Source organism: Neodiprion fabricii, chromosome 2, assembly GCF_021155785.1.
Source record: "Neodiprion fabricii isolate iyNeoFabr1 chromosome 2, iyNeoFabr1.1, whole genome shotgun sequence".
NCBI lineage: Eukaryota > Metazoa > Arthropoda > Insecta > Hymenoptera > Diprionidae > Neodiprion > Neodiprion fabricii.
The window spans coordinates 1,285,575-1,297,679 of record NC_060240.1 but is presented as its reverse complement, the minus strand read 5'-3'; the positions used below and the strand labels follow the sequence as shown (position 1 = coordinate 1,297,679).

Genomic DNA, 12,105 nt, shown 5'->3' with positions numbered 1-12,105 from the left:
CTCGGAAGGTGAATGCAGCCAGCATCATATCGAAATCAGTAACTCTGATTTTCTGCGATAAGTTCTCAACTCTACCGTTGGAACATCTTAGGGAGCGCAAGCGCACGACGATTTTCGGATGTCACACTAAAGCCCATTAGGGCAGCTGTTTTTAGATTCTCCAGTCAACGTCATAGCCAATGAGATGGCGATGTCGCTGCAATGAATAGCACCCAAACGATTGCTTGGGTTTGTTATTGCAACAGGGTTGACCATCTACATAACATCGCATGACACAAGATCGACTTATGAAAAGCTTATTTGCAAGTTATTATATTTTTTTCCCCCTCGGTAAAAATGTTTATCCACCTAGCGAACTAAAAATAACAAGTATGTATAGAAATAATAAATAAGTTATACCTTAGCACCGCGTGATAGCCTAACGCAATTGTTCGAAGTATCCCACTGCCTCAATTTGATGTCAATTAAATATATTTCGGTTTGTAACCTTCTTGGGTGGTTGAGTGTGTTTGACGTGTGCGAGAGCGTACGCAACTTTGATTCGTTTAATCAACTTTACGTGCGTACGTATCCACTTTATCAATAACGAATATAATTACGGCTGTAGTATTATTCAGTCGATTGTCCCGAACTCGAGCAGCCAAGATACGTGCCCAATAAGACATTGCACGGACGATAATTACATCCACTTTAATGTAATATAAGATCAGAGTCATCCAAGAGCCTGCCATCCGAAAGCTTAATCTCTCTTTCCTGGAAATTTAATTATTGACGTAATTCATTGAATGGTAAATATTCCCGTGATAAGATTGCTCATCTATTACCAGAGAATTCAACCAGCCCACGAAATGTCTTGGATTCTTTTATCGAACACTTATCACTGTCTGCTTACTATAGATACAGACACATTGCATCGAGATTACTCACGCTTGCTTTTTATTGCAGTTTACGTCACTTGCGTTTGCCACTTCTCACTGGTTGTATTTCAGAGTCAGGAATGAATGGATGTGGCTAGGCTACATCTAGGAGATAGACGAGAGGTGTAATGTGTCCTTTAAGCAGTGTCGCCTCATGGCTGACATGCGTTATACCTCTATGCCCCGCGATTTATCCAACGACTCCGTTGCTGCTCTGCGAATCTCCGAGGCAAGTAAATCCAATTATTTGAAGAACCGCACTCATTTATTAACTGTAATAATCGTACGTTTTATTTGATCAGCCATTGAATGGGTCAGAAAGAGCTGCAGGAAAATTGGTGCACCTTGATTTGTTGTTTTCTATATTCGTATGTGTTCTCACTTATTTTGTTGAATTTTGTAACTTGTACGGAAACATTTTGCTTCTAACGTAATACGATTTGACAATGTGTGTGCGTTGGCTAATAACACCTCTTTTTTTAATTTCTTACTTGTCTGAAGTGCGGGCCTTTGGATTGTCAGGATAAATCATTTATCGGGGATACTAGTTCTCCTAGTGGTCCTCTCTTACCTTGTGACGAGGACCAAAGAGACAAAGTACACAAGGATCGTAAGGAGCATCGAGAAAAGCCCAAGCCGTACAGAAAGTATTCAGAGCTGACTCCACCTACAGTACAAAGTTGCTACGATAATTATGGGTTTGTTCACTGTTCATTGTAACTTGGGTAAAATATAACGTTTAAATGATTTTTGCGGCTTGGATTTTCGTACATTAACAGACTGGTTTTTCCCACTTATGTCGTTTCCATATTTTTATTCCACTTGCACTATTCTTACTCTACCTGCCTAAATGATTGCTTTGACTGATCTGCCTCGAAAACATCTGAGCGTTACAACCATTGTTATATAGACAAAATGTTTTTAGAAGTTCAGTGGCATGTAAATCTAATTCTCTACCTGGACGGTGCAACAGCAACTCACCTGTGGCCAACGTTACAGTTGCGACGAATGTACAACCGGAGGATTTGGCTACTCAGCTGACGCTTTTAGACTTGAGTGCGTTCAGATCGATTCGACCAGAAGAGTTGTCGAGTTGCTCATGGAACAAGAAGAACAAACTAATCGTAGCACCGAATGTAGTTGGCTTCACCCGAAGATTCAATCATGTAGGTCATTGCTAATTCCATTATTCAATCGAATTTGTTGAATTTGGATATATTGCGCTCAGTGCAGTTTAAAAATTAGTTTCTGTTGCATTAATTATTACAATACAATTACATTTTCAACAGGTCAGTTTTTGGACTGTCCAAGAGATTTTGAACGCACCCACGCCTAAGCAACGTTCTGAAATTTTAGTACATTTTATACGTGTTGCTAAAAAGTTGTACGACCTAAACAACCTTCATTCTCTATTCGCTGTCATCTCCGGATTGCAAAGTGCTTCCATATACAGGTGAGCCTTAAAAATAATAACAGATATATGAAATTAATGCCTATTATCATTATAAAAATAAAATAATTTCGTGAAATGTAAAAAGTCTGGCAATAATTTGTTGATTATCGAAAGCTAAAAGATAATACGAATACTGTTAGCCCTTGTTATTTGTGTGTTTTTCGACAATTCTGGTGAGTTTTTAGCATAATTTTATCAAATTTTAGATTAAGTAAAACTTGGGCCTGCCTATCAAAAAGAGACAAAACGACATTTGACAAACTGGCCGAAGTTTTCAGCGATAAAAATAATTGGACGAATCTCAGAGAGCACATAGATTCTCTTAAACTACCATGCATTCCTTACCTGGGCTTATTCCTGACCGACCTCGTTTACATCGATATGGCTCATCCCGCATCAAAGGTAACAATGAATTCACGGTACTTTTTAACAAATCTCTTCAAGCATCAGGCATAAATCTGTCTTGATTTTCAGAATAATGACAATCATCAAAGAACACTGAAAATGAACAACGTGCTAAGTAGAGTAGAAACATTTCAAGCAAGTGAATATCCAGGCATTGCAGTCTTGCCAGAGGTCCAGCGATACTTGAACAGCGTTCGTTACATTGAGGAATTGCAGAAATTTCTTGAAGACGATCATTACAAGTAAGTTCGGCCATACAATCCTTTCTACTCCACTTGCTTTGCTTCGCTGCATAATATCTCTCATTATCACAGATTGTCTATGAAACTCGAGCCAAATTCACCAGCGCCATCGTCTAGCAGTAGCAAAGAATCCGTTGGTGATGTTGCCGCCGCTGTTGCAGCGCTTTCTTTATCACCAGCCAGAGGATGCGCAGGATCCTTAAGACTACATGCAGCTTCAGCTGCAAATAAATTTGTCCCTGGTCATAGGAAGTGTAGGAGTCTTGGTACAAAGTGAGTATTACCCCAAAGTACGAACCTGTTGTACGAATATAATCACACCCACATATTCGGTGTGTGAATTATACATTGTGTGTTGAAAGTTTTTATAATATTTCTAAAACTCGTCATGGGGTATCGTTCTAGCATAAGCATCCAATTTGGTAATTTGCAATTTAGCCAATAATCGAATCACCTCGCTCAAAGTCGCTATGAGGTTTTTTTTACGTTTTACATGTTTCACCATTACATCTGAATCGCATTCTATCAACTCACCGCACTCATCAATAAAGACGATTTATATAATTTATCAATGTACAGTTCCGTTACACACCAGGATGCTGATTCTGTTATTCGTTGTCTTACTTGATAGGAATAAGTCTCGGAATAACAATATGTATTAGCTCTTGTATATCAATGTAATTGATTGAATAGATTCCGTAGCACGAGTCTTCCACGCAACTTCCACAAACAAGGAGGACGAATGGGGCCTAGCTTGGTATCCGCTGGGTGAGTCCCAGTGCCTTGCATAGGATCTGCGTATAATGTGAACTGTGCGAACATTACAACTTAAGCTTATCACATGTTTGCTTTTCGTTTTTTACTTTTCTTCTATCACTTACTTAATGGCTATGTTCGTTTTGTATTCTTTCGTCTTATTTATTTAGCTTTGCATGTGATGTACATTATGTTACGACTCGTTCGGTTGTTCTGTGTAGGAATTCTGTGTCTGAAAAATTTCAACTTGAATTAAACTATGACACCATTTAAATTTACGCGTGAAAATGATAATGATTAGCGCAGTTGCCGATGGATTGTCCTCGTAATTACTGTATAGTCCGAAGTGTGTGTAGACGATGTTCGTTAATAAAAGTTGAATTTCATGAGGAAATTCAACACTCGTGAAACAGTTGAAGAAATCTTACTCAGAGACATTTTGAGCAAAATAAACCTCATTGGAGGACAATGACAACCAATGTTAAAGGATGGATTGGAAAAAAAAATTTTGTAAATTAAAAGAACTAATCTCTGAATAAGGATTCTTCTCTCTCTAAATTCAATGATAGATGGTACTCAAGAAAATGATGCAAGAGAAAAAAATGTACTGTTTTGAAATGTATAAACACAATGCAATGGATTAGTTTTACACTTGAATGTCAAAGGTGCATGTTCGTGTCATTAAGCAAAAATATATCTGCAATAAAAATTTAAAGATTATAATTCATGGAAATGTTACAGTATTTTCGGAAAGAGTTCAGCGGTGCCATTAGAACCAAGTCAATTAACCGTGAGACATCTCCTCGACGATTCTGTACTAGAGGAGCCAAATTTGCATCCGCAAGTGGTAGATTTAGAAGAAAGCTCACCGAGTTCACCGGCAGATGCTTTGGATGATGACTGTAGTTTACTTTCAAGGACAAGGTACTGACATTAATTCAATGAACTAATGTTTCAACATTTCCAATGATGTCCGGATACATCATTCAAAATCTACGTTAATTGTTTTGAATAAAATTACAGTTCATTGGCTTTATCACCGCACGAGTTGAGCGGGTCCAAAGAACCTCGTTGTGGTCTGCAGGGCTCACTACGACGCAAAGTTATTTTGCGAGATGGTCGTAAGCCTGCTGTTACAACGTGGCAAAAATATTGGGTACAAGTATGGGCATCGTCCATCGTCTACTTTTCGCCAAAGTGTTTCAAAGGGTCAGCATTACCTCGGTCTCTGTCGTTCCAATGCTTTCGGAACCTAGAGCCCTAACTTGATAATGAAAAGAAGCAAATTATTGCTGATTAAATAGTACTCTAATGAATTCATTCATTTCAGAAGCGACAGGTCTGATTTTAAGCGTGAACCATACAAAATGGTGTCGATTTTGGGATGGATAGTCGAACCATTGGATAGTTCCTTACATACGGATGCATTTATACTAACAGACCCTAACAAAGGTGAGAATAATTCGAAAGTTTGTGCGTTGAAGCAATATGTACATTTATTCGACCAAATTCATATTCATGGATTGGCTCAATCATTTAGGTAACGTCTACAAATTCCGCGCAGGGTCAACCGAGGCGGCCGAGCAATGGCTGAGAGAATTACGAGCCACAGCGCGTGGCGCGACTGATAGAAAACCAATACCCGCCAATCTCATGTCGTTCGAATGAAGTCTTTATTTTTCTTTAGTTCATTTACGCAAGATGTTTTATATCGGTGGAAACTCAACGCCGCAGTTTTTTGATGCTCACGAATGACATGAAACTTGCGGTATTTTACTCGATAAATTTTCATCCCACTATACTTCCGACATAACTCATATCGACGATATTGTTTAGTCACATACACAATACGTATATTTTCCGATTTTATAACAACATAGATAAAATCTATTATACTACATACATAATACCACTGGATAGAAAACTTCATTAAAAGTCGCCAATAGCTATTTTTGTCACAATATAAAGCTGTGTGCCCGTTCAGAGGGAGAGAGAGAGAGAGAGCTGGATGGGGAAATAATTACCGAATTGCATTATTTGCAAATTTTTAAACGTATCCTACGGACTAAAAACAATTATCAATATTTTACTAATCATTGGTTTCGTTATTAATAATTTACCGTCGGTTCTACACATACAAATGTACGCGTATAGGGATGATGAGCTGAAAGCAATATTGTGTACAGTGTTATATTCCTAATATTATAATAGATATTATAGGGAAGAATGATACTCGTCGACATATCCGATGGTACGTATGAAGATCTGCACGAATCGTACATGTTGAAAGCGTATGTTTTGACTGTTGCTGTTAAGATTAAATTAATTTTACGTGTAAATTAGATGTTAGTGCAGTTAGTTGCAGCTTTAGTATATTGCCAAGTTGTATAGGAGAAATTTATTGTGTTTGTTGATTTCACTCTGTTTTTTCTACTTTGCTTCCTGTGCAACCGTACTCTGTACACTTTGCGTTGTGAGAAATATATCGTAAACGTGATAATCATTTTTAAATCCGCTGACCTGCTGCGATATTCTTACATTATATAAAAACAAATCGATACACAACTATTTTCAAAATAATCGTAAAAGCCCGCTAGCTGCAAACCAAGTTGCCAAAGTGTTTTAACTTTTACTAGTCCGTAAAAATAAAAAAAAAAATTGAATTGCCATTTCCGTGGAATGCGAAACTGTTGTCCGCTTTATTGTGGAAATTTTTATCGCATAAATGGTAACTGCACTGTATATTCTTCGAGCAGCTTTATGGTTGATAAAATGAGAAATTTACCTTATCAAACGCTGATAGCTTGACTCATATTTTTCACCATAATTAAATTCAAGCAATTAGTGGAGATTTGAATCACATTCGTAATACGCTATTTCATGTGAGATAAAATATTTTATTAACTAAATAAAGAATAGCTCACGCCTATTTTCGTTTCAGTATGAGATTGTCGCAGTGTGACCAATCGGCAGCTCTGGCATTGTTTTTCAAAACGTTAGATAAATAATCATCAATGCGTATATTTAACAATCTGTAATTTTTATGATAACTTTTTAAATATGACTCTTGAACTGCAAAATTGTCTTTTAAGAAAATTGAGTACAAGGTAAAAGATACACAATACATTATAATGAACAAAAAAGAAAAATATATACATATATATATCTTCAAGCTTGAAACACTGCGACCGCAATGTTCTATGCGATTGTTACATATACATGCAAATTTAGGCGTACACGTTATAAATGCGGTGTTACTACTCCACAGTTTCTACTTCACTATTAATCTATATTTTATATTGATTTGTATTATACGTGTATATGTTATACAATATAGGTATTTTAGCAATAATGTACAGCCTGATGACAAATGTTGCAGGTGACCTTGCCCAAAAAAAAAAAAACTAACATGACACATAGGTTTATCGTTTATTGGTACTACATAATTATTACTATTATTATTATTATTATTATTATTATTATTATTGTTACTATTATTATATTATGAAAAGTTTTGCGATTTTATTCACTTTATCATTGTAAGTTGCGCACCTATTCTATCATGACGTGCGTATATTCAATGTTGTTCCATTTATGTATATTTGTAAATGCTTACTGTGTAAAACGGAATATGAGGAAGAAAATGAATCAAATTGAAAAGGGAAACGAATGGGGGGGGGGAAATAAAACATATCTGTTAGCGGATTGAAAAGTTTAAAAGTTAGATGAGGTCGATTAGTGTCTTGAGACTGTCTTTGATGCAAATCACTGTGTGTGCTACATATCACGTTACGTTATCACATAATCCTTAACATTTATTGCTATGATTAATTGTTTGTTGTAGTTGTTTATATGTATACATACTATATATATTATTTTCAATGAACAGTTCACATGCGTACATACGTAAATACGAACCACGTAGTATATAATTGACATTGTTGAAGACTGATTCAATAAACGACTAGGAAACCGATGGGATAATATTTTAGCGCAAATATAGATACAATGTTTCCTGTATATCAAAAAGTAAAAGAATTGTGAATGGTGAATGGTGAAGGAACTTAAAAAACAGGCAACCGTATTGCCTTCGTTTTTTTTCCAGATCTATTATCATTTTAATTTATCCCGGTCGCGTAATACGGAAAAGTATATATTTATAAAACGAGGTATGTATACGTATAAATATAATATCGTTTATTGTTCAGATGATTGATTTAATTTTCATTAAAGGCATTTAATTCCAGTACAAGCGTAAACTCTAGCTCATAAATCATTCTTATACTGTGAAATAATTTCATCTTAAATTATACATAATAATATATTTGATCAATTTTACGAACTAAGTATTGGGATCCAACATATGAGAATATGACTTCTGATAGCAGCACATATATTGTTGTGAAAAAATCTTATTCAATGATAAAATTAGAGATGTTCTTTGGATTTTCTACCTTGTATTAACTTGATTTGACAGAATACGATCAAGACATTTGATCATGAAAATATAATATCGTCACCTATTTATTATTGCCGTATGTTAGTCAGGCACGCCGGCATGTTGGATCCCATTAGAAGCGTCGTTTTTGCGGTGGAATGCATTGATCCAACGAGAAAACGTAATCATATATATATATAATAAGTACTCTATGTATTATAAGTAGTCACGGAGGTTCTAAAGAAAACTTCGTACAACGACTTCAAGGATCAGGATTAATTAATCAAAATCAAAATGGACAACACAACGAACCTATGTCGTCGAGATCGATGCATACCCCGTTCACCAAACACACACTACGGGACAGAATCAAAGTACGGATGCTCGGCTCGTCAAGATTGAACTCCGTTTTAACCAGGTCGTACAAATTTTCCGTGAAATTTTGCGGCACCTCCAGAGCCTGAAATATGATTGAAGGTAGAGTTGATTATGAAGCAGAACCTTGCACTTGCTTGCTGTGCACGAGATGAAAATATTCAACTTGATACAAATTGTTATTTGAAAAAAAAAAAGAACTCACTGCGGGTTGAATAAATAATAAATAAGAAAAAAAAACATACAAGTTTAAAAGAAAACAAAATATTTGCTTTCAATAGACAAAAATCCCTCTACACCTGATTTTGTTGATTTTATTCCAAGATAGATATAATTATAGGTACACGTATGTAGTTGTGTGTACGGATTGCATGATTTGTCTTTCTCGTTTACGGCAAAGATTATTCTTAATGAAATATAATACACAATAATTAAGCTGTCTAATCACGTCTTATCTCGACTTTTATCCGCGACACGATAGATTCATTAGGCTTTAGTCTCGTGATACTAATTTGGATTGGCATACACGACGCCGATGTGCAACGTTAGGAGGATGTCTGTTCGATGAGGAAGTTGTACTTTTATATCACAAGTTGATTCCCATTGCTGGGATTATACGACTGACCAAGCTATGCAATTTGAAATTTTATACTGTACGGGTGAAGAGAATCAATGAATCCAGCTGCTATAAATTATCCAAAAAAGTCAACTAGTCAACGTTTGATCAACAAATCGCATTGATGTACACTTTTGTATACGTGCAGTAAGCTGCGGATACATTAAATATACTCCAACGCGGGTATGAATAATTCTTTTAAACTTTCTACAAAGTCTTGCAAGATATTCACGCGCATAAATGATTTTAGATGAATGTTTAATTGTTAATCATTCGCCGCAGGATACTTACATCCGAATAGTATATATATATATAAATTACCTCAAACTTTTGTACTAGTCCATCCGGAATGCCGAGGTCCTCCGGAAAGTTTATCACCAATTCCTCATCGCGGAATAACATGTTTCCTTTCTTTTCCATAAATTTTTCCGTGTATCCGCGGCTTAGTTCAAAAGTTAGAAAGTCCGGTTGTTCTGCACGTGACGGATGATATTATGTTACACCTTTCAACGACCCGCGTGGCCGTCGCTTACTTAACAAAATAACAAATTTTCTTTATTTCATTACGTTTGCTCGGCGACTTACCATCTTCAGGCAGCCCCTTGAAAAATTCACGCCCAGGTAATACGACAGATACATCTCTGAGGGAGGCTGCGATCGCGGCTGCCACCCACACCGCCATCCATATTGCTCCAAGGGTCGCTTTTGCCATCTGCCGTCGCTTCGTTTTTAAACAAAAATCACTGCAAAACGCAAGAGACGAGGTATAATATTAGTATGGAATATCCCGAGTAGAAATTTAGACCCTCGTGTACGCCTGCAAATCCTACGTTTCGTAGGACGTAGTAAAACCTGTGAAGGATTAACTTTGTTTTAAAAAGAGAAGCTATTCTAGACACAAACTTGGCCGATATTTCCGTTTCTTCCACGTTCAGGTGCAAAGTAGGACATCTTTAAAACCTCTACGGGTCCTCCGTATCCTCTAAATCCTCAAGACGTCTACGGGTCCTTTACCACAGAATGTACAATTTCAGTCATCGAATATTAAGATCAATGCTTCCGTAAATTCGATGAAAAAAATACTCATTACCTTGATGATAAGTAACGCGATTTAAATTCATTTCTCATACTCTGACAATTCTCAATTGCGGTATTTAATTCTTAGGGTGAGTAAAATCTTAGGTTTGGGGCATTATTTGTTATTTTGGTAACAGATAACGCGTTAATATTTGAATTATTACACTTTGGCAACCTTGGTCCCTTATCGCATCTAATTATTCCGAGTAAGTAGAATAATACAATCACCAATCCAGACGCTATTGCTGTACTTTTTGAGGGCCTCAAGACATTAAACAGGCTCTCATATCAGACGAGCATCGCACGTAGTACCGGAATAGATTATAATAGGACGTTAAGGTCCGCAAGGGGTCCAACGGTGAAAAATATAGCTCACTAAAGGTTCTGAATATGGCGTGAGGACCAAAAAGTATTCTAAATGGTATCTGCAGGCTTACGGTAGGGTTTAAATTTCGACTCGAGTAGGTACGAGACAGATATAAAGTGAGCAAAATTGATCAGATCGCACAAGCCTGCGATGGTTTCCCCCTGACAAAACTGACAATCAGTAGTAATATCGGTAGATATTAGGTACGAACCTATGAGAAAAATAGTGAAAAAATTCGATCACGCCAATTTTCTGCAAAATTTCTTTTTCTGTTTCCTTAATACAACTCGAGTATTGACATTTAAATATTCATCTATCCTCAGTGTAGTTGTTGTTTGTGGTGATTTTAGGTACATTTAGAGCAATACGTAAGTGCAAGTAGAAAAAGATTGAACAGGAGTTTTGAAAAAAGTAGAAAAAGATGTCGCAAGTCTTTTTGATTCATCTAGTCTCGTAAGTCTTGTTTAAAACCAGCGCCGTTCATTTTACAACTAAACATTCAGTTTAAAAAAAAAAAATAAATCTGTTAATATGCATAGTTTGCGTAAAAATAAATCTCTATGTGCTGTAAAAAAACTAGCGCTGTATTTTAATTCATCGTACCTGAATACCTATAAAAAAAAAGCATTATCATTTTAAGGGGAAATTAAAAGTTACGATTCGCAGGCCTGTGTTATCTTCGTCAGTTCTTGGGTAAATTATTAAACTGCACCGAATTCCGTGTAACATTGGTAGGTGTGAAGTAGGTATACTTGAAAAGTTTGAAATTGCCCACTGCAGTTATACCAGTTATATGGCCCTGAATAATTCACTCACCTTCTTGATATCGGCGCTGCACAACGTGCGGAATCAATAGACCAGCGTCTGCCGTAAGATTCAGAATATAAAGACCGCGGATGCACAAAGCCAGGATATTGACTTGGTCATAACGAAATCGTACATATCGTCGCGTATCAGGTTGAGGTGCGACAAACGGCGACTGTCTACTTTGCTTCTTTAATCCCGCGTCGTGACATCTCGATACATGTGTGATTGATTGGGCCTTAGGTGCCCATCCGGTGTGCGGGCGTAGGTGCGACATGTTTGGTCATTGGAAATCTGTGCAGTGTCATCGCAATACGACACGAGATACCGGCTGCAACAAATTGTCGGGCGGATTGGCAATACGGAATGAAATTAAGGGGAATAGCGATTTTTTTTTCCGACCCGCGTACAATCGACGCCGGATAAAGAAGTTATTACAAGGCAGAAACGTACGTGGCCGCCGCTTAAAAGTTGTTATCATGAATCTCTCTAAAAGTCCTGGGCTAATCTGCCATTGGTATCCTGCGGCCTTACACACCAAGTTTCATACGTATACCCACGCGGAAGCGAAAGAATAATACATGAAGGTTTAAAGCCACGTCACCCGGCTAACTTTTTTCCCTCATGATCGTCGATTTTCACGTATGAAACTCAC

At 36.9% G+C, this 12,105-nt stretch overlaps 2 protein-coding genes across 9 annotated transcripts; one reads left to right on the top strand and one right to left on the bottom strand.

Moving 5' to 3' along the window:
• The first annotated feature begins 251 nt into the window (after positions 1-251).
• Positions 252-8,826, top strand: LOC124175347 (ras-specific guanine nucleotide-releasing factor RalGPS2). Of its 8 annotated transcripts, none has more exons than XM_046555499.1 (13): positions 252-369; positions 990-1,146; positions 1,419-1,615; positions 1,843-2,083; positions 2,207-2,370; positions 2,577-2,772; positions 2,845-3,017; positions 3,090-3,290; positions 3,711-3,785; positions 4,515-4,697; positions 4,797-4,982; positions 5,104-5,225; positions 5,314-8,826. In XM_046555499.1, exons 2-13 carry the CDS (start codon positions 1,072-1,074, stop codon positions 5,439-5,441), a joined length of 1,941 nt encoding a protein of 646 aa, XP_046411455.1. In that variant the 5' UTR covers positions 252-369; positions 990-1,071; the 3' UTR covers positions 5,442-8,826. The 8 variants fall into 8 exon arrangements, with proteins under 8 accessions (XP_046411455.1, XP_046411456.1, XP_046411458.1 ...); XM_046555500.1 differs by having other exon boundaries at positions 269-369; positions 946-1,146; XM_046555502.1 differs by lacking the exon at positions 252-369 and adding an exon at positions 406-563 and having other exon boundaries at positions 1,846-2,083.
• Positions 7,663-11,615, bottom strand: LOC124175382. The gene is made up of 4 exons (XM_046555588.1): positions 11,463-11,615; positions 9,788-9,945; positions 9,524-9,675; positions 7,663-8,671 (listed from the first exon to the last, which is right to left on the bottom strand). The coding sequence occupies exons 2-4, from the start codon at positions 9,912-9,914 to the stop codon at positions 8,501-8,503; spliced, it is 450 nt and encodes a 149-aa protein (XP_046411544.1). The 5' UTR covers positions 9,915-9,945; positions 11,463-11,615; the 3' UTR covers positions 7,663-8,500.
• Between the last annotated feature and the right edge of the window lie 490 nt (positions 11,616-12,105).

Coding starts and splice junctions, on each gene's coding strand:
- LOC124175347 (XM_046555499.1), top strand. CDS start 1,072: ATGGCTGACATGCGTTATACCTCTATGCCCCGCGATTTATCCAACGAC. Junction 2,084..2,206: donor TCACCCGAAGATTCAATCAT/GTAGGTCATTGC, acceptor CATTTTCAACAG/GTCAGTTTTTGGACTGTCCA. Junction 2,773..2,844: donor TGGCTCATCCCGCATCAAAG/GTAACAATGAAT, acceptor CTTGATTTTCAG/AATAATGACAATCATCAAAG.
- LOC124175382 (XM_046555588.1), bottom strand. CDS start 9,914: ATGGCAAAAGCGACCCTTGGAGCAATATGGATGGCGGTGTGGGTGGCA. Junction 9,676..9,787: donor CAAGGGGCTGCCTGAAGATG/GTAAGTCGCCGA, acceptor CGTCACGTGCAG/AACAACCGGACTTTCTAACT. Junction 8,672..9,523: donor GACTAGTACAAAAGTTTGAG/GTAATTTATATA, acceptor ATCATATTTCAG/GCTCTGGAGGTGCCGCAAAA.